This window comes from Calonectris borealis, chromosome 5 (assembly GCF_964195595.1).
Source record: "Calonectris borealis chromosome 5, bCalBor7.hap1.2, whole genome shotgun sequence".
In the NCBI taxonomy this organism is placed as follows: Eukaryota; Metazoa; Chordata; class Aves; order Procellariiformes; family Procellariidae; genus Calonectris; species Calonectris borealis.
In genome coordinates this window covers 47480776-47500256 of record NC_134316.1, presented here as the reverse complement: position 1 = coordinate 47500256, position 19481 = coordinate 47480776, and the positions used below count along the sequence as shown (strand labels likewise).

The 19481-nt window shown below is 41.7% G+C and overlaps 1 protein-coding gene across 2 annotated transcripts in view; it reads left to right on the top strand.

Annotated features, from left to right (window-relative positions):
- The window catches only part of EXT2 (exostosin glycosyltransferase 2), an 81565-nt gene extending 65617 nt beyond the window's left edge, over positions 1-15948 (top strand). The window contains exons 11-14 of one of the 2 annotated variants that reach the window (XM_075152352.1): positions 4737-4880; positions 5415-5543; positions 6738-6820; positions 13092-15948. In XM_075152352.1, the coding sequence (XP_075008453.1) occupies positions 4737-4880; positions 5415-5543; positions 6738-6820; positions 13092-13230 (495 nt within the window). In that variant the 3' untranslated portion in view covers positions 13231-15948. Of the gene's footprint in view, positions 1-707; positions 1019-4736; positions 4881-5414; positions 5544-6737; positions 6821-13091 lie in introns of those variants that run through there. The other variant, XM_075152353.1, reaches the window with a different exon arrangement.
- The last annotated feature ends 3533 nt before the right edge of the window (positions 15949-19481 follow it).

Sequence of the window (19481 nt, the reverse complement as noted above, 5' to 3'; positions counted from 1 at the left end):
ATAAGGGGCTGAAGATTGATCTTTCCTGTCCCTGAGTGTCTGTGACTTGCTTGACAGGCCTGAGCTGGCTCCCAGATGTTTAAATTGTCCTCAGCCTATGATAATTTATTTATCTGTTTATGTGTGTTACCAGAAAAGTATCTCTCAAGCTCTTGACTCATTTGCAGGGGCATCCAGAGGGAACAGTAGCAGCATATAATGTTACTAGAAAGTTTTCTTTTAAAAGTATGTCTGCTTCTGCTTTGGTCATAAGAAGGGCTGGAAACGTGACATTCAGTAATTTTTTTTTCTCCTCCTGACATCCTTGAGACTTTACATTTAAACATGTGGCAAAACCCCCTCTGTCACAGACTTGTCTGAATGTATGGAGCAAGCCTAAAAAAAACAGAAAACTTTGATCTCTGTACACTTTCAGCCATAAAAAATTATAGTAACACTCAAAGTGTCAGACATTTTTTACTTGTTAAAAGTGAACTATTATGGTATAGTGATTTATGACATTGCGTAAATCTATTGGAGCAAGCAGAAAAATAGTCCCTGTGTGCTGCTGTATTAAGGTAGCAGAAGAATACTCATGACATTCCGACTTTGAAAAAACTATTTCTGTTAAGTTACATGATGAAATCACAGGCGTGACTTGGGCACTGGGAAAAAAACTGTTAGGGCTAGACAACTTTTCCCCACGTACCGATCTTTGTTGTTCACAGAGGGAGTACCAGAGGGACCCAAGAAAAGGAGCAAGTATTTCGATTGTCATAATCATAAAAAGTTAAAGCAGAACCATTGGCTGCTCCTGGAGCGTTTGGTATTTGAATGTGGGACTAAAAAGCACACGTACTAGTGTTCCCACCTCTGCGTCTCAGCTGGCCTCGGGACAGATGGCTTAGCATTTCTATCACCCTGAAAAGCAGTTTCCAAGTATGAAGTTGATGAAGATTTCTTATTAGGTACTTATGCAGCACTTTGTCCTTACAAAGACAAAGTATTTTTATGACAGCAATAATATAAATAATCTAAATTGGGATTATTGCTCTGAGTGCATGTTTTTTGTTCATAGAAAATATTGTTTGGTACATTGCTAAGTTTGTGTTTTTTCTGTTGGAAGCTTTTTGCCTACTGCTAGTAGATGATCTTATTCTGTCTCAGAGCTGTTTTTCAGTGCTTGTGTCTCTGGCATTCTTTAAAAAAAAAATCAACCCTCTGATGAATTGCATATTTCACTAGGCTAAAATCATCATAAAGTTTGAATGCCTTCTTTAGAAGAATTCTTTCATACCCATTTTGACTGTTAAAAATGTGTTTTTCAGCATTCCTTTATAGAAGGAATAATACAATTCTGCTTACCAAAAGACTTCTCCATGGGTTACTGCTGGCCAACATTCAAAGCTCTTCTTCAAATTGAAGTTATTTTACAAATTGTTTGCATGTGAAGCATCGCTTATCTTTTAATAGGCTTTGTGTTTACATTTTGCTTTGGTTTTTAATAATAGCACAAGCTATCTCTTTGAGGTCGGGGGGGGGGGAATTAAGAGTGGATGGGGCTCTGGGAGGAGAGAAGGAATACCGATTGATTGGGTTTTCTCTTGTAGAGGATAGTCAGTGTTTCATTCTTACGATGTTGCCATGGCGGCTTTGGAAATGCTGATTATTTTTGTTTATTAAATTTAACAATTTTCTAGTTGTAATTAGCCAGTTCCTGAGTTGCATGTGACTTAATATAGTCTAACAAATTTAATGCGTAAATGTTGGAGTACGTTCTGGAAAAGGAAGCGCTTCTCTGTGCTCCGGCTCGCTGGAGCATGAGCGGTGGCGGCTGTTCTGGTGGCACAGCGAAGCAGCCCAGGGCGACTGAGGCTGGGAGGCAGGGGGAGACCGGAGGGTGTTTTAGCTAGGCTGCTTGTGTCACTTGGGGAGCTTGTCTTGGAAACAAAATTACTATCATTTTCTCTTGGTGTCTTCTGCAAGATTTTTAGTAAAACTACCAAGTCAGAACTTCTGTTTGACTTCTCATCTGGGAGATGCTTCATCCAAAAATATTTATCTTCAGGGTTGTCTAGCAGAGTCGTTGGAATAGTGTTGTCTGCAAAGAAGCATACCTCCTCTTCACTTGGCAATATGTTTTTCCTTGGATGTGTCCCTTACCAGTATTAAATCAGGCTATCCTTCTTTAGTCTGAGAAAACTAATAAGATCACTGGCTAAAATGGAATGTATTCCTAACAGACTAATAAATTATAGGCAACCATCAAACAAGAAAATGGACGGTAGTGCAAAATAGAGAGTAGTATAAGAATCGTTACTGCTATTTTTATTCTGAAAGCTTCCTTATAAGCAGTAGCTGTATATATTAATTTTGGCACAAAACATATGTATGGATTTGGGCAATGAGCTGGATGCAGCCATTTGGAGCCTTTTCAGGAATTACCATTGAATGGGCTAGTGATGAGCATTGTGAAAAAGCCAAGCTTTTCCACTGACTTTGGTGGCATTACTTTTAAAAGGAATCCTGGTGCAAAGCAACCAAGGTATTTTTTAGATGCATCAAACTGGCGATTTTCAGGGGCTAGAGTCAGGGTGGGGCTGAGCTTTACAGTGATACAAAGAAATCTGTATGAGCGACATGCATTATAGTTGGCTTTTGTTTTGTGTCCTTTGGACTCTTGAATGTGACACCAAGGGCAAAAACTAGAAGGGATATGAATCTACGGTTCTGTATTGTGAAGGCACTGAAGTCCCTTGGGAAGCAGTAGCTGACTTTAATCTTTCTTTCAGCTGCCTTTAATACGCCTGCCATTCCCTCTACTGCCGGTACGGTGCGTCGTGCTGTGGTGTTCTGTCAAATCCTTTGTTGAGCCTCAGCAGCGTATGTGGTGGTGCCTTCCAACAGCTGGGAGATGGGCATTTTAATAGTCAGGTTTAAAAAAATATTAAAATTAAATCATTAATTTTTTGAGTCATGGAGAGCAAGGAATAAAATTTTGGAAGAGGGAGTGGCCATACCAAAACTCTTGGTTTTTTATTCTTTATTAATGTTTCTGACATCATGTCAAAATAGGTATCTCAAGCCCTCGCTGGCTTGCCTGCCAAAAATCTGTATTTTTTAATTACCTGATGGCACCGACTTGTAACAACGTCCTATGAATTCTCTTCCTTGAGTTCCAAATCATCTCTGCTTTCAAGAGCCCTCCGTGAGAGCATTGTCATATCTAAGTACTATCCCAGTACTTGTGCCCTAGAACTGTCTAGAAAGATTGATTTCTGGATAAAGTACAAGTCGGGGAGTCAGAAGATCTGGTTCCCATTCTTGTTTCCTGTATGATTTTTGGCAGGTTTCCTCATCTGTACGTTTGAAATAATAACTGCTCTCATCATGGGATTCTGAAGCGATATTAACTGACAGCAATAAAATGTGTTGAGATGTATAGATGAAAAGGTATATAGTCATGCAGAATCACAGAAATGTAGATACAGAAGCAGGAACTTAAAGCTGATTGTTTTATCATATTTACTTTGACAAAATACTTGCATGGAGTCCTTATAGTCCAGGCCTCCCAGCTGAAACATACTGGCACATAAAAAGTGCCCAAAGTGAGCTGCTGATGAGGTGAGGTTTGCAGGGTGGTGGAATGCCAGATAACACTTTCTTTACTGCAAGTTCAACTGTAGGGTTCCCTTGCCTTTTGACCAGAGAAAAGAGGTTTGCTAGTGAAGGTTGGGGATTCGTGAGGTATTTTGTTGTTATTGTTGATCTTGCATACACAATGAAATTTGGGTATGTGCTTGTTTATTTATACACCACCAACCTGAAACAGAAACTCTTGTGACCTAACACTGTGTGTCGGAGAGTCAAGACTCGTCTTCTTCCAACAATCCGAGCAGTTATTTGGATTAAAGGACATATTTTGAGTCATTTGTCTGCAAATAATGCAGTTAAATACTAACTTCATTACTGATCAGCAAAAAGACAAACTGCGTATTTAGCAAGCAAATAGCGTTCAGACCCTTCTAAATAATTATAATCCTTTCTTCCTTTTTTTCCTAACACAAAAATTGTCCATTATTTAATGTGGCCAGCAGTGTGGAGAACTGGGGTTGCGTTAATGATGCCCTTCTCCTTGTTCTTGTCTACTGTGTTTGATCCTGTAGTCAGCTACAAAATAATGTATGGAGTGACAAGGATGGTATCTTGATTGTATCCAGCTGTCTGGAACAAGTCAAGGGCAAGGAGGCCTTCCATGTAGCAGTAGATCTATCCAAGCACCCACTAAAGAATACCAGAAATATTAAAATATAAGCCTGATTTAAGCCTGTTCCTGTCGAAGGAAGCAGGTTGGTTAGGTCCAAAGACAGCTGTGAAAGTAGTTAGGTTGTAGCCATATCTGCTGAAGTTAACATCAAAAGTTCCATTTTAATCATGCTTGCTTTTAGTTAGTGTGAAAGTCTTTTTGAATAGTCGGTTGTATTTCTCTACAAGAAGGAAGCTAGTATTGCTTTAGTGGCCTTTTGCTCTGCGGCCATGGCTTCCCTGAGTTGTAGGTCCTTCCAAAGCAAGCTTGGGCTTTTTCGTACTTCTTCCAGGCAGCTTCCTATTCCAAGAATTGGGACTTAGAAGAAGTGAAGTGGCCTTTGCACCGCTGTAACTCTACCCTCCCAAAGCAGATGTGTTGCATCCACACATTTGCGTTTGCTTGCTGCGCAGGCCTGGTTAGCGGCGTGTCACATCTTTTTTTTCTTCAGGTTTGGCGTGAGTTCCCTGACAGGTTGGTTGGTTATCCAGGCCGCCTGCATCTTTGGGACCATGAGATGAACAAATGGAAATATGAATCGGAATGGACCAATGAAGTCTCAATGGTGCTCACTGGGGCAGCGTTTTATCACAAGGTAATATGCAACTTGTAGTATACCAATGTACAATATGAACCTTTTTTAAAGAGCTGTGTGTGGTTTCGTCATTGTTCTGTGAGTGTTTTATGGTGCTGTGATTATGTTTTCTACACCAATCAGAGAACCAGTTGCAAACTGTCCCTACGCCTCTTTCAGTTGCTGTGGAAACAACTGATTTGTCTCTGCCTGTAAAATAAAATGATTACCTTCATGAACTTACAGAAGAACTCTTGCCAGTTTGCGTGACTTGTAACTACATAGCAAATGTTGCAGTGAATGTAGCTTTGTGGCTAGCAGTTTAGGAAAAGAAAACCGATTGTAGAGACATTTGTATGCTGGTCAGGAAAGGAGTAATTATGCAATTAAGCACCCCAAAATTATTTTCTGTCTGCTGAAGTAGTCCTTGGATGAAGGCAGTATGCCCACGATCCATCCTTAGCTGCCTGCTGTTCGGTGACTGAAACGTTTAGAGTCTTATAGTTACTACATCTGTATTTAAAATTATCTTCTCTCTCTCCCTCTATCCTGCAGTATTTCAACTATCTTTACACCTACAAAATGCCTGGAGACATCAAGAATTGGGTGGATGCTCATATGAATTGTGAAGATATTGCCATGAATTTTCTCGTGGCAAATGTCACTGGCAAATCAGTCATTAAGGTGGGACTTTTCTGCAGTTTAGGTTTATAGAGTTTAAAAACATGATGTACATACTCATATAAATTCATTTAGTAGGCTTCAATATATTACTTATTCTTCCTTTTTCTCTCATTTACCCCTGGTATGGTGTCTTGTTCTCCTTCCATGGTAGAAAAGCCCTTTTAGTAAAACTTTTATGCTAACTGGGAACAGAGAATTGTTTTCTACCAGTTGTTTCTGGTGGTTATTTTAGCCATCTAGATGAGGTATGAAAAAGGTAATTTAAATGATAGCTATATATATGTGTGTGTATATATACATGCCCACATACATATATTTTAACTATTTGAGATCAGTAGAGGAAAGAAATTGCCAACTGTCCACAGCTCGCTCTGTCATGGCCTGGCAACAGCTGATTTATAGGAATGTTAATTGCAAGAATGTTAATTGCAAGATCAGCTTTAATTGAACTTTTTATCCCTGAATTAATTTCCTGACATGTTTCGACACGTTTTCAGGTCTGGACATTCACTCTGTACATTCATTTCAAAGTGTGTCAACTTGGAATGAGATTTAGAGGCTACCAGGCGTTACTTCAATTAGCAGGGTCCATTTTCCCATCTGTCTATCATCATTTACTGGGACTGGTGGCTGCATTTCCTAGAAAAGTCTTTAGAAGATAAAGTGTGTGTTTTTGCTGAAAACGTTTTTGAGCTGTATGAGGGCACAGCAGAGTAATTTGGCACCTCTGTGATTCGGAGAGTCTCGCAGAGTTTGCCAGTCAGCCATTAACTGGAGTGAGCAAAAGAGCGTCTGTTGGATTAACGTTACGGTGAAGTATGGGAAGCTATATTTCATCGCTGTTATGGCTGCAAGAACAAATGGTGTTTATACAGGGACCTTGGCAGTGAGAAAACAGTCATTAAACAGGAATTAAGGAGCTTGTCATCGCCACTTCTTTTCAGTTACAGAAGGAAAAACCCCTCCAAGCCGTTTTTATTGGGCCCCTGTGAATTTTGCAGTCAGCCGGGCCAGATGGAGCTGAATGGAGGAATGGAGTGGCTTTTTTTTTTTTTTTTCTTCTTTACCCCCCCCTTTTTGAGACAGCTCAGCTTACACTGCAGGCATGTTCAGAGGTATTGCACTGCTCTCTGTGCAAGGAGATTAATGTCCCTTCTGTTGATATTTGATGATATCTGGCGTGCCTTTCTGCAGGTGACCCCACGAAAGAAGTTCAAATGTCCAGAATGCACGGCAATTGATGGGTTATCACTGGACCAGACACACATGGTGGAAAGGTGAGTGCCCACCCTTCATTCCTCTGATTGCCTTGTTTTGATCCCTAGAATCTTATCCTGTGTCTCGTTAAATTAGGATCAAAAATGGTCACTGATTGTGTTTCTGTAAATTACTAATTTTGAAAGAATGTCGCATGGATTTGATCAGCATAAATCATTCCTACAGTGGATGATGTGACACTGAAAAGTGGACTACTATAAGAAGAGGACTTTAGAAGGGCACAACTTTTAGCAGTTTTGCTGTAAAGCGTATAGGACACGTGTGAAATTCAGGTTGTTGGCAGTACTTTCAGTAATACCACATTTCTGTTTTGCTGTGGAACATCAACTGTAACGAGTATGAGATTTATTTTTTTAAACCAGACAGTTGCTAGCTTACCAAAGAGTAACAAGGATATAAATTATTAATACTGTTATTTGAATTGATGTTTGTATATTGTCTTTCCTCCAAAGATTGTGAAGCACATTGCTTCCACTAATGAAGGGCATTTGCCTGCACAATCGCATGTCACATTTTTTAACGATGGCAGCATTACTATATTTTTGTGAGGATTTAATTTTGAAATGAAGTATGTTTTTGGAAAGGCAGTGAATGTTTAGAGTGAAATACAGAAAGTTGGTAAATACAAGAGTTGCATTCCCTGCTTTACAGTAAAATGGCTTCCCAGCCTTGACCGAGACACTGAACTTCCCTCTGCCTTGGCTTCTGAATGTGTCAAATAAGGGAGAGTTTCTTCACTTTTACAAAGCTGTTCAACACCCATGTTTGAAAAGGGCTATCTGACAATAAATGTACATACTAGTTATTAGGTGGAATTCACCTGAGATCTAGGACTGACAAAGGCATTTCATCGTAGGCTTCTTGGGCTGTTGCATCTCTCCTGCAAACTTTGGGAAAAATAATTTACAGCCATAGAATTGATGGGGTAGGTAACCAGGGGTAGCCATAGTGCTGGAAGAAAAGGTGTCAAAATAAAAAAAAAAGTGACCTGCATTTAAAGTAGGCCATTTCAGGTTTGGACTGAGACACATAACATGGTTATCTTACCAGTTACCATGGTTATCATCTTAACAGTGAGCTTTTTTATGTCCTTCTCTGCAGTACTCAGCAAATTTTATTAAAGTGTTGTATCTATTTACTGGCCTTCATGTAAATGATATTTATGTATTGTAATCTATGCAGTGTAAAACTGGTTAGTAGGTTGGGTGCTTATTTGCAAGAAGAGTCATACATGTGTCTGTCTGATGTGTAAACACACATTACACAACACACACAAACACATATATACTTTGGCTGATTGATTATTAACCAGGCATCATGCCAGGCATTGAAGAGCATTAACCGCCAAGGTTAGTGACAAAAGTATTTAGCCTGGATGTATAATAAGGCTGGATTAAGAAAAGGAGTATTGCAAGTCAGATGTAAAACGTACCCCATGAAGATGGTAAAAATTACTCTGCGGAAAACTTCTTAAGGAAGGGGCTGGAAGGTTTGTAGATCTTAGATGTTAGCTGAAGGGGAAGCACAAGAGGTTGTCCTGTGTCTAGCAATTCTGCCCTGGCTTACAGGATGGACTACCTGAAGCCAGTTGAGCTTTCCTGTGATCATCCTAGTAGCATTACAACAGCACACAGGAATTTTGGTCGTGAACTAGGTTCTCATTAAGGTAAACACTATAAAACAGAAGATGAAACAGTGCTTTTTGCTCCGAAGTGCATTATAATGCAGGGTAAAGGTCATGTTTCCATGTCTATAGCAGTTCTTGTATTCTCAGAGTAAAGTACCATTGACAGTTTATTGAGAACATGTTTAAACTGTTGCTTTGCTTCTCTGTAGTTTCCAACAGTGGAGATAACTGGGTTGTGGGAAATGTTAGATTGACTGCAAATCCGCATACTTTTATCTGCCCAGCCAAAGGAGTACATGCTGGGATAGAGTCTGGGTGCAGGAGAAAATCTGGGGGGGTATACAGGCTTCATTTTGAAGATCATTAAGATCATACTGAAACTGCATGCTACACCTAATACCTTCTCGCCCTGTGTGGTTATTACCTACCTTCAATATAAGGGAGTTATCTGAAAATCTGAAAGGGTTTATTTTTTTGAATCTTCTAAGCTAGCTATTCATTTTAAGTGGATAATAAATGATAGCAACTCCTAGAGCAAATTTTCCTAACTTAGCAGTGAGTAAGGCTCTTATGGCTCATATATATATATGTATACACACGCTAGCTATTTTCAGTGTCAGGAGAGAAGCTGAATGGAAAAAGTTCATGCATTAGGGACTCCTCGTCATATTATAAAAGAATAACTTTGTACAGATAACTTTACAGTGTTGGGTACCAAGAACAATACCTGGGGTATCAGGCAAGAACCATTATCAGCTTCACGGGCAGCTTCCCAAAGTGCCCAACTCCTTGGTTTTTAGCATTCAGAAATAGCGAGCAGGTAGTCCGAGCTAAGTACTTACCCAGATATCCAGGGATCAACCTACTGTTTGTGAAACAAACAGTTTATCAGGGTTGTCATGGGCATGCACAACATCTAGTGTTAGGTTTCTGGTTCACAAATAGCAGAGAGATGCCCAGCAACTGCCTGATGATTGTTTTGTGAGTGTAAAAGGTTTGAGAAGTCAGTTGTGGAGATCTGTCCGGGAGAGACATGTACCTAACCAGTTCTGTTGGGCCTTTTGTTGCTCCCAGCAGAGACAAAGGAAAGATGGTACAATTGAACTCTGTCTCTTGTTAAGAGATTTTTTTTTTTTACCAGTACTGAAGGATATTTACAGTGAATCACGGGAAAGCCAACTTGGCTATTCTTCCTGCTGTGTAATTTCTCTGAGATAAATAAGACTTCAGTCCCCAGGGTTATCGAGCTCCATCATTAAAACACATTAACTAAAGAAAGCTTTGAACCAAGAATCTCCTTCTTGCCCTAGGTTAGCCTTTACATGAGGACACAGAAGAAGCTGTAGGGAGATCTCATAATCCCTGTATTTACAGGTGCTGTGTAAGTAGCAACAAGTTTTCTGCCTTTAGCATCTTTGCATCTGGCTCTCAGAAATGGAGAACTCTGTCAAATGCAGCCTAGAGGGCAACTGCCTGTACAATAAATACAACAAAGGGCTGAGCTGCTTCTGCAGCAGCATTAACAGCAGTGTCTTATTTAGGACATGGAGGTATTTGTTAGAGTCAAAATAGGAAGCCATTCCCTTAAGAGGCAAACTGGCCAGGTAACAGTTGGCCAAAGGCTGCAGTGCAGTTTTACCCTGCCAAAAAATGTTTGGGTTATAAGGGAGAGGAAACTGATTGAGAGAGACCTTAACAGACACGAAGTTCACCCAGTCTGCCAGCGGCAGCAGGACTCTCAACTGTGAGTTCACACAATCTTAATTCCTTGTTGAGCACAACTGCATGTTGTCGGCAAAGCAAGGAAAAAAAAGAATAATTCTTGGAAGCAAACATGCCTCTGTTAGTGTGAATTTGCAAAGCTATCGACACAGCCAAGAAAAACACCTTGCCTCCATATTAAGGTGACATGTTACATTCTCTTGGCTACCTAGCTTTGAATGTTTAATGCTCTAGATATCCTTTCTGGTTTATATTGTCCAAAAGTGGCAATGGCTTTGGAATTCAAGTGATTTAGTTCAATGCAGGAGATAAAATTTTTGGAAGGAGGCAACTTTCCTTCGAATACATTTTGTGGCTTGTGTATGACATTTCTTTCATCTAAAAAAGCCTGTTTCTGATCTTTGAATTTGATATTTCCTGAGGACTAACTTTTCTGATGCAGCCAGAGTGATTAGAACATACTGATTTTTCCATTTTTCATTTTTTCATTTCTTTGACAATTAAGTGGTTTCTTGATGGTTAAAGATATTGTACTGGTATGCTTGAATGGTCTTGCCACCAGAATAAGTTTGGCCGTAGAAGGATTCCATCTTGATATTTTCTCATAAGACCTCACTTTTGATTTGGGAGTATAACCTCTGGAGGGAAGAGGTCGATTTTGTCTCCACTACCCATTTAGTTTTGTCTTTTGCTCTGAGGGTGCCGCTTAGTTCCATTTGGGACAATGGCTGGACTGATGTGGACGCCTGCCTACCAGGCAGCAGGCTGAGATAACTAACTCATTTCACACCAGCCACCAAGCAGCTGTTGCATTACAATGTCTTTCAGTCATTACTGGCAGGATTTGAACCAGTAGACCAGAAGAAGGAAAGTATTCCAGAAACCAGTGAGGGCCAGCAGCTGTGCAGACTTCTCACGCACATCTCCCCGTGCATCCACCTCCTCGCCTGTGAAGTTTTGTGCTTTTCCTGCCATGAGACTTCTCCAATACACATAACTTGGATTACGGTTAGCCACGTTTCTCAGAAGTAACAGATGATTTGGAAGTCTGACCTTATCTGAAAATCAGAAGTCTTTAAAGGTGTTGGGCATCTCGAGGAGGCAATAGAAACTGCTTAGTGTTCCTGGAGAAAGCACTCCATTCCTGTTCTCCGTGTTACCGTAACCTTTCTGTGCCCAGGGCCCAAAGCTCACCCTCCTGATGGTTCACCTTGTTATTGCAGACGTTGAACAGCTACTTGGGTCTCTTTGCTTCAGTCCCGACTGATGGCTTCTTTGCTGTTTCGGATCTGTGCTACCCTGGAGCAAATTGTGCTTGTGCCAGGTCTAGAGGTTGCTTCCCTCTGCACACGGTTTCTTCTTACACCCTGAATTCCTTTTCATTTGCTTCCTAGTCCAAAGATTTGAATCTGGAGGTAGGAAGAAGAATGAGGGGATGAGAAGGTAGCAGAAAGTGAAATATCTGCATTTACCTGTATAAATATTTTTTTCAAGCATCACCCATATGAAGCAGTTTTCTGACACGTTTCTCAGGCCAGAAAATGGCCTGAAATATGGCCATTCTAGCTTGAAACAGCTATGTAGAGATGTAGCACTTTTAACAGCCTGGGCTTTGTGTTTTCCAGTCATTTAGTCTAGTTAAGGAGGGAGTCATGGGATGGCTCAGAGGCTGAGGAATTAATTTTGAAAACCAGTCTTGCTGTCCCATCTACTTCAAAAGAGTGTTTGGGGCAGTGTTGAGCAGTCCCCATCACAAAACTGTCACACTCAGTTGGTGTGATTGACCGGGTCTGTTGAGGAAAATTATCCTGGAGCCGTCGTGACCCCCTAATGCTTCGAAGGGGTCGGGAGAGGGTGCAGTGGTTGGAGAGCGAGAGACCTGCTCTGGGACCGCCTGCAGCACATCAGCACATAGCTGAGTCCAAGTACTCATTTCTTTTTTGTTTTCCCTTTTGAGTGGCAAAAGAAATGTGACCTGTTTTCTGGTAGCCGTCTCTGTTATGTTGTGTGTTGGGGACTGTTGTCAGGATTCTTGGTGTCCGAAGTTCTTAAAAGCTGTTTTATAAAGTACGCAGCTAATGTTAGCTGAGCGCTGGCTGAGGTGAGATGAGCCGAGTTTTCCCTGCCTTGCTTCCACAGGTACTGTGCTTTTCAGTGAAAGAGTTAAAGGAGCGGTGTAAGGTTAAACATCTGTTTGCTTGTTTTCTGAAGCACATGGCTGTTCCCTTCCACAGCATTACTGACACCTGAGATTATTAAAACTGAAAGAGTTATCAATGGTCCGATCTTTTTTGTGCTGATGTGATGCCTTGCTGCTCAATATCTCTTTATTTAGACAAGGAAAATAAACTAGTTGGTTTCATTGTATAGATCTTTTTCAGCTTCACTTTTAAGTTACAGTACAATCAGTGCTGCCTGTACACTGAGGCGTGTTTATTTTTGTGGGAAAAGATAGAGCTTCTGAAGAAGCCTGAAAAAACCCAGGCTTTTTTTTTTTTTTTTAGAACTCCGTTTTCACAAAGGCTTGGTTTTTTACCTTCGTTATGAGCCAAATTGACCCAACAGTGGCCCTTTAAGAGACATGTTGGCAGTTAATCTGTTCTGGTTTACAGCATGTACATTGCTTTAAGAATGACTGGAATTCTAGGGGGAGGGAGAAGGGAAGCTTTGACCTCCATGTGCACATGTGCTGCTGCCAGCATCCCCTTGCTCGTCTCTCTGATTAAATGGATAAATCAAAGAACATCAGCTTCTTTTCAGTTCTCTCTGCAGCGAGGCTCTCTTTTTATTTACTGGTAGCCAGCATGGCCGAAGTACTTCCAAGCGCAAGAGGGAAGGTTTCTACCAGTTATGTTGGTGTGGGAGCTGGTAGCCAGCCCAGTTGTTGGGGTTCTTAATTACACTGCTTTCCCTTTCACCAGATCTGAATGCATCAATAAGTTTGCCTCTGTCTTTGGGACCATGCCTCTGAAAGTGGTGGAGCACCGTGCTGACCCTGTCCTGTACAAAGATGACTTTCCTGAGAAACTGAAGAGCTTTCCCAATATCGGCAGCTTGTAAAGGCAGCTGTGAGACAAACCCGAGTGATGAAAACAACGGCCGAAAAGGTGCTGTGAGGAATACAAGGCCCTGAAGAAAAAAATCTCTATAAAGAGCGGGTTACATCTGAGGGAGATGGGAATTAACGTTGTGTTCTGGTATGTTGTCTTCCCTTTACATTGCACAAAGATGTAATGGAAAGCTGAACAACTGCTTCTCTGTTGCTCGCAGAGGATTCAATGTATTCGTGGGTCCTCCCAGAAATGTCACACACACCCTTTTCTCCAAAGGAGACTATGCACCTGGAAGAATAAAACAGAATCTCGCTCTCTGTGGTCTGCCTGGCATGACTGACCTCTTCTATCGAACGTGCTGCAGTTCTCTGGTTTGTAAGCATCCATCCATTCAAAGCAACTGTCTGCAATGTATAGCTGCTCTCTTTTGGGAGGACCTTATTGCCTGTGCGGTTGGTGGGCCTCTGTCTTTTGAGCTTAAGTGTTGGCCTAACTAATTGTGTAACAAACATTTTTTTCCTGCCTAGTGAGACAAATGCTTATTTTCTTACGTCATCAAAAACAAAAATTTGTGTGTTGTCACATGGTTTAAAGGGAGAGTGTTTTGTTCTACTTAAATTATTTTGATGTGAATTGAGACACACAGCAGCTGGGAGGACGGTCTCCTCCAAAGCAGAGACCTGCAGGACGGAACTCCAACTGCTGCGCTTCTTCCTGCGTAAATCTCAGGTTTTCTGCTGTGTCTGTGCAAGAGACTGTGACTCTGTGTCAAAATTAGTTGTATTGTACAAAAAAGGATGTACCTTTCAGTCTTACTTTACTTTTGCTTTTCATTATCAAAACAGAGCAGTCAGGTTACAGTTTTACATTGTAGCCGTACATTGGAACAACAGCTATGAACTCAGGTTTTCACATTTGAATCCTCTTCAGCAAGCAGTGTGTTGTAGTACTTATTTGTAAAACACTTCAGTTTACAGAAATTCCCAGTTACAGCTTCGATGCGCAGGGATATGTGTACATGCAAAACACTATTAATGCACACGTACAAACTCCTATAAATTACCATTGTTGGAAGAACTGCTGGGCCTTGGCTTGTAATTTAACTAAGGAACCCACTGCCACAGCCTGCCACTGAAACATATAGCTTAGGAAACCTTTGGAGAAGCTTTACATTTCTCACAAGCATTGGTATTGTTTCCCAATACTGAAATTAACCTGAATTAGGACATTAAATGCAGCAAAATTAGAAATAAAATTGCCTGGACTGCTGTCTCTTGCCCTTCGGTATTAAAGATGATCCCCAGTTAGGCTGAGAAAGGAATCTCTGTTCCAGCTCCACTCCGGTTTGTTACCGGATTTGGTAATTGCCTGATATCACTGTGGGTGATTTGACTGTCTTTTAAACCTCCATTGCTGCCAGTTACAGAGGCATCTACTCGATGGGCTGTTTTTCTGTTACACCGCGAGCAACCTTCTTCCTCAGATTTTGCCAAACCCCAAACAATAGGACAAGTGTTAGGCATCACGGTTCACCCCCTCTCCTAAGCTGGATAGGCAGCAATGACAGAAACCAAATGAAAGTCAGGCTAGAAACAGGAAACATCTGCTCCTATTTGTCTCACCCCCACTAAGACTTATCTTATTGCCCAATGCAGTGGATGTGCTGTGAATGAAAATCATATTGGAACAATAGCTCGGAGGGGATGCTTCACTTCATAACTCCCCTGGGATGTGCCTGTAAATTGTATCGTCCGATTCTCTGGGAACGTTTAATTACTAGTAAATGTTTTTTGCTGCAGTCTTTGTTTCATTCCTAAGTTGCTGTGGGAGGGAGGTATTGGGGAGCTAGAGGGGTAGCTGTTGCAGTGACAACAACTGCTGTCTGCACAGTGGGTATCACCAGATAGAGGAAGGTTTGTCGCTCACTATTTCTCCTTTGCAGCCTCTCAGGTTCGTTCACGTGAACCTTCTTTCTGAATCTTCCTGCTGATTTATGTCCCGGTGCTTGAGCATCAGGAAATACCAGCGTATTTCCCTTGAAAAGTTTGCTTTAAAAGCTGTGACAGTGTAGTAGTCGCTTCAGTTTTGGCCATTCTTTTGGGGCTGATCTCAGCTTGGCAGGCCTTAGCGGTATGATTGTGTTTGTAACATCTTCCTTGCACAGAGTTGTGACGCTGCAGCGATTTCTTCGTTCTTTCTTAGTAAGCCAGGATTTTTGCACAGAGTCTTAAAAGACATGGAGGATTTCACATAGTTGGTGGAATACTTTTAGGTGAAGACAGCCTAACCAGCCCTCCTAAACTGATCTATAGTCTCAGGTCAGTCAAAGGCAACAGATCCTTGTGCCTGCATCCCAAAGTGTCTGAGTGGATTCCCCTTCCACAAAATGCCCAGTGACCTGTACCAGTTGTGTTTTGTCCTTTGGTGTTTTATAGTTGCTTTCATAGAGCCATCTCATTTAGATGGTAATTTGTCTTTGTTTTGTGCCACGGAGAAAATTGGGCAATTGACTGTAAAACAAATTTGTAAAATGGCCTACTTCCCCGCTGTGTTTATAATTGTCATGTTCTTGATGCAAAATCAGTAAAGGTAAGATGTACCTGTATGTCTGATTTGGAATGGGTTTGTGGTCAATCTTTAAATTAAGATCATTGTTAACTTTTCATTGTATATATGTTAATGAAAAAGGTTGCTATTGGTATATTAAAAAAGCAAATCCAAGGAGTGTTTGTTGTATTTCACTTCTCGAGCACAAGGAAACGTGGATGCATTTAGAAGAGAGAGTTGCAGCGACAGGCTGTTTTGCTACATAAATCTGTGTTAAACTTGAATATCCACAGTGTACTTTAGAAAGATGTGTCAGTATTATGTCTTTCCCATAACTGGAGTTGGATGGTTGTCTTTGAAGTAGAAGTTTGCTCTGCACGAATTCATCCCAGTCACCTTTTTGGAGAGAGTAGTTGTTACTCTAATTTTCTGCCAAGATTTGACAGTAGCATTTATCTTGGAGAAATAGGGAACAGATCCTTTCTCTTTTTGTGAAGAGAGAGAGCAAATGTTGAAGGAGTGTGCTTTTGAGAATAGAGCTTTGGCGAAGTCATTGAGGTGGTGGAGTTCAGTGTGGTGGCAGCTCTGTGGTTCCAGAGCGTGCCGCAAGCAGGCAGCGTGTGTGCGCGGCGCACCTTGCTAGGGGTGCGCATAGCAAGGGCTGTGATTGCCGCAGTGCTTGCCCTGCCAGTCGTGGTGAGTCTTAAGGATGCATTTTTAGCGTCGCCAACTCTCCCTACAACGCGTTGACTCTCTCCTTCCCCAGAGCTCCACTACCTCGTTACAGGACATGCCAATTCAAGCCCTAATGTTCTGAATTACTCTCTGCTGCCATCTCCAGCTCCTGCTCTTGAACCTCCTGCCGCCCATCGTTTTTCTGCTGGTCTGGTTCAAATACGCTTTACTGCAGCAACTAGTTTATCCCTGTCAATTATCAATTCACAGGCCTTTTAAACTCAAGGGCCTCGGAGATGCAGATATCAAAATAATTGCGAGGAGGGATTTAAGAGATGCTCAGCACTTCTGACTCACTTTGCATTTACGTTGTATTGGTGAGTGTTGAGCACTCTGGAAAAACGCTATACTGAGAGACATGAAAATGGATTTAGGTGGGCAATTTTAACGTTAAAAATATCTTCAAGGTTTGGCATGAATGCACTCCATAATCGGTGTCTGGCACCCTGGGTACTCCTCACAGGTAGAGCACCTTTTGATCAGGAAAGATCTCAAAACGCTTAATTAGTACTACATAAATCTTCTGTCCAGCCCTTTCACATGGAAGCTGCTGTCGTAACAGGACTGCAGCACAAAACAGGAAAGAAAAACTAAAATTGACGGTGCTGATGAGATGTCGTGGTTTAACCCCAGCCGGCAACTGAGCACCAGGACATGAGAAAATGGATTTAAAATGTCCTAGCCAGAGATCCGACAGAGTAAGTATGAATTTTTTCATCATTCTTCTTAAAGACTTGCATGTTTAAATTTTACTAGGACTGCTGCAAAGCGTGTTCTCTTGAAAACTAAAACATAAACTACAGGTAGTTCTTGCAATCGTGGATAGTCTCCTTCATGTACTTAAAGCAAGAAAAAAACATTCTGCAAAGTTGTATTAAATGGAATAAATGCTAGAAAGTGAGCTGGTCCAATTGCTAACTTCAGTCTGGTCCTGAAGAGTTGGGAAGAGCAGAGGAACTGCTAGGCAAGTGTTCCACTTATATTGTCTTTTCTTTTTAATTTTTAGGCTGAAAGAAATCATTTCTGTCAAAAATTGCCAGAAAACTCTGAACACAGTATTCTTTGCGTCTTTCTGTAGGATCTGAGAGTTGTCCCGTAAGCAGGTAATCACTTCAAACCTCTTGCTAACATTGATATGTAGAGAGAGATGGCATTTGCTAGAACACTTGCTTTACTGTGGAGTCGTGGATCCTTCAGTTGTATCTCAATCCGTTGGGAGTGCGTGTAGGACTCTAAGTTCTTTCTATGATGTTTGCCACTGCTGTATCTGAGCGCGCTAAATTGAGCTTCACAGGCCTCCCGCTTGAGTAAGATCAGCCTCCTACATGTTACTGCAGATACACAAATGGAGAGAAGCTGCGATGTACCCAAGGGCTTAGGAGTTGTGTGGGTGAAACCAGGATTGAACACCGGCATCCCAAGCCTGTGTTTTAGCAGAACGGCCACACTTTGTCTGAACTGTTGTTTGTTTGGAGTTTTGGTTAGCTCAGTACCAAGGTAGGGGACCGTTAGCCTTGACTTTCAGTGTCAGCATGCTTCAGCCTGCCCTGGCTTGAAGCCATTTAGAGACATTCCTGGTGCACTCTGTGTAATTTCAGCCTGATGGAAATGGCTGTAAGGCAGTCCCACCTCTGCTGATCTTCAGGATTCCCCTGTCTGCAGCTTCTTGTGGTCGCTTTGAAAGCGAGTTATGTTTCCCATTAAAGGATAACAGCAACAATTGAGGCAATTAAGTGGAGTGGCAATGGAGCTAGCAGCACACAGGGAGTTTTCCGACTGAAAACAGCGCAGCTCAAAGGTTCTTCCTGCAAGGTTGCCTGTTTGCTGTCTTCATTTGTCTGGAAAAGGATCCAGTAATTCTTCTTCAAATTTCCTTTACTCATTCTAAATGCCTGTTCACTTGCATAAATAGGAAGTGCTCCCGCTCCAGACATGCACGACAGCTCTGCAGTAACTGTGGACTGAGATCAGTGCAACTTGGTCATGGTTTCGTTAGGTCTATGAACTTGAATCAGTGCTCAGTACCAGACTGTATGCAGGGGGGAAGACAACAGATAAGATGAGCAAGGGGAGAACCAGGTGTCTATAAAGAGAAATAATCCATCTTGTGAGTATTTTTACAGAGTCATAAGAAAAAGAAAATGTCAGTTTAATTTCTAAGTCACATCTATTGGATTTTTAACCTAGATTTTAGTTGGCGGGGGACTGGAAAAAGGTGAAAGCTGGTCCATTTGACCAACAAAGGTGTGAAGAACTTGGAATGTACAGACCCGCATGAGGTGTGATCATGAGATGTGGTTGGTGTTGCACCCTGTGCTTTTGAGAATGAAGCTTAGCTCTTCTGCTCCCCGCCCCCATTCTGTGCAGCAATGGGAACCTGTAAAACTAAAAGCCAAAGCCTGGGACTGACTGAAAAGTGCCACTTACGGATATCCCCTGCCCAGTGTGAACATCTCATGCTCATCCAGTAGATAAGCCCATAGTCCCTTGGAAAGGTACCTGAGGCTCAGTGTTCCCTTCTGCATGCCCCAATAGCCATACACTCAAGAAAAACGCTGTTTCTCACCCGCCAGTCTGGCCGTTTGAAAACTTACAGGTCCTTCTTTTGTGAAACGTTTCTTTCGAAGGGAGGGCCAGGGCTCAGCTGTGTGCTGGGTGCCTTCAGCCGAAGACTGGTGGGAACAATAGCCCCTTTGCCACACTTCATACAGACAGGCAGGGGAAAAGGTTCGAAGCAGAAAGGACCGTAAAATGAGATCCAGGAATCCAGCAAGGCTGCGGCGAAGGAGCAGATTGCTAACTCGGAGCATCTGTCTTTGCCCCGTGAGTAAGTTACGAACTGAAAAGCAAGAGAAAGTGGAAGATCCTTTCACAAATAATAAACACTTGTTTGTCTCAGATTAAATGCAACACCTTTACATGTGGGCTCCAGCTGGCCATAAGTATATGCACCTTGCATGGCTGTTACCTTCCTTG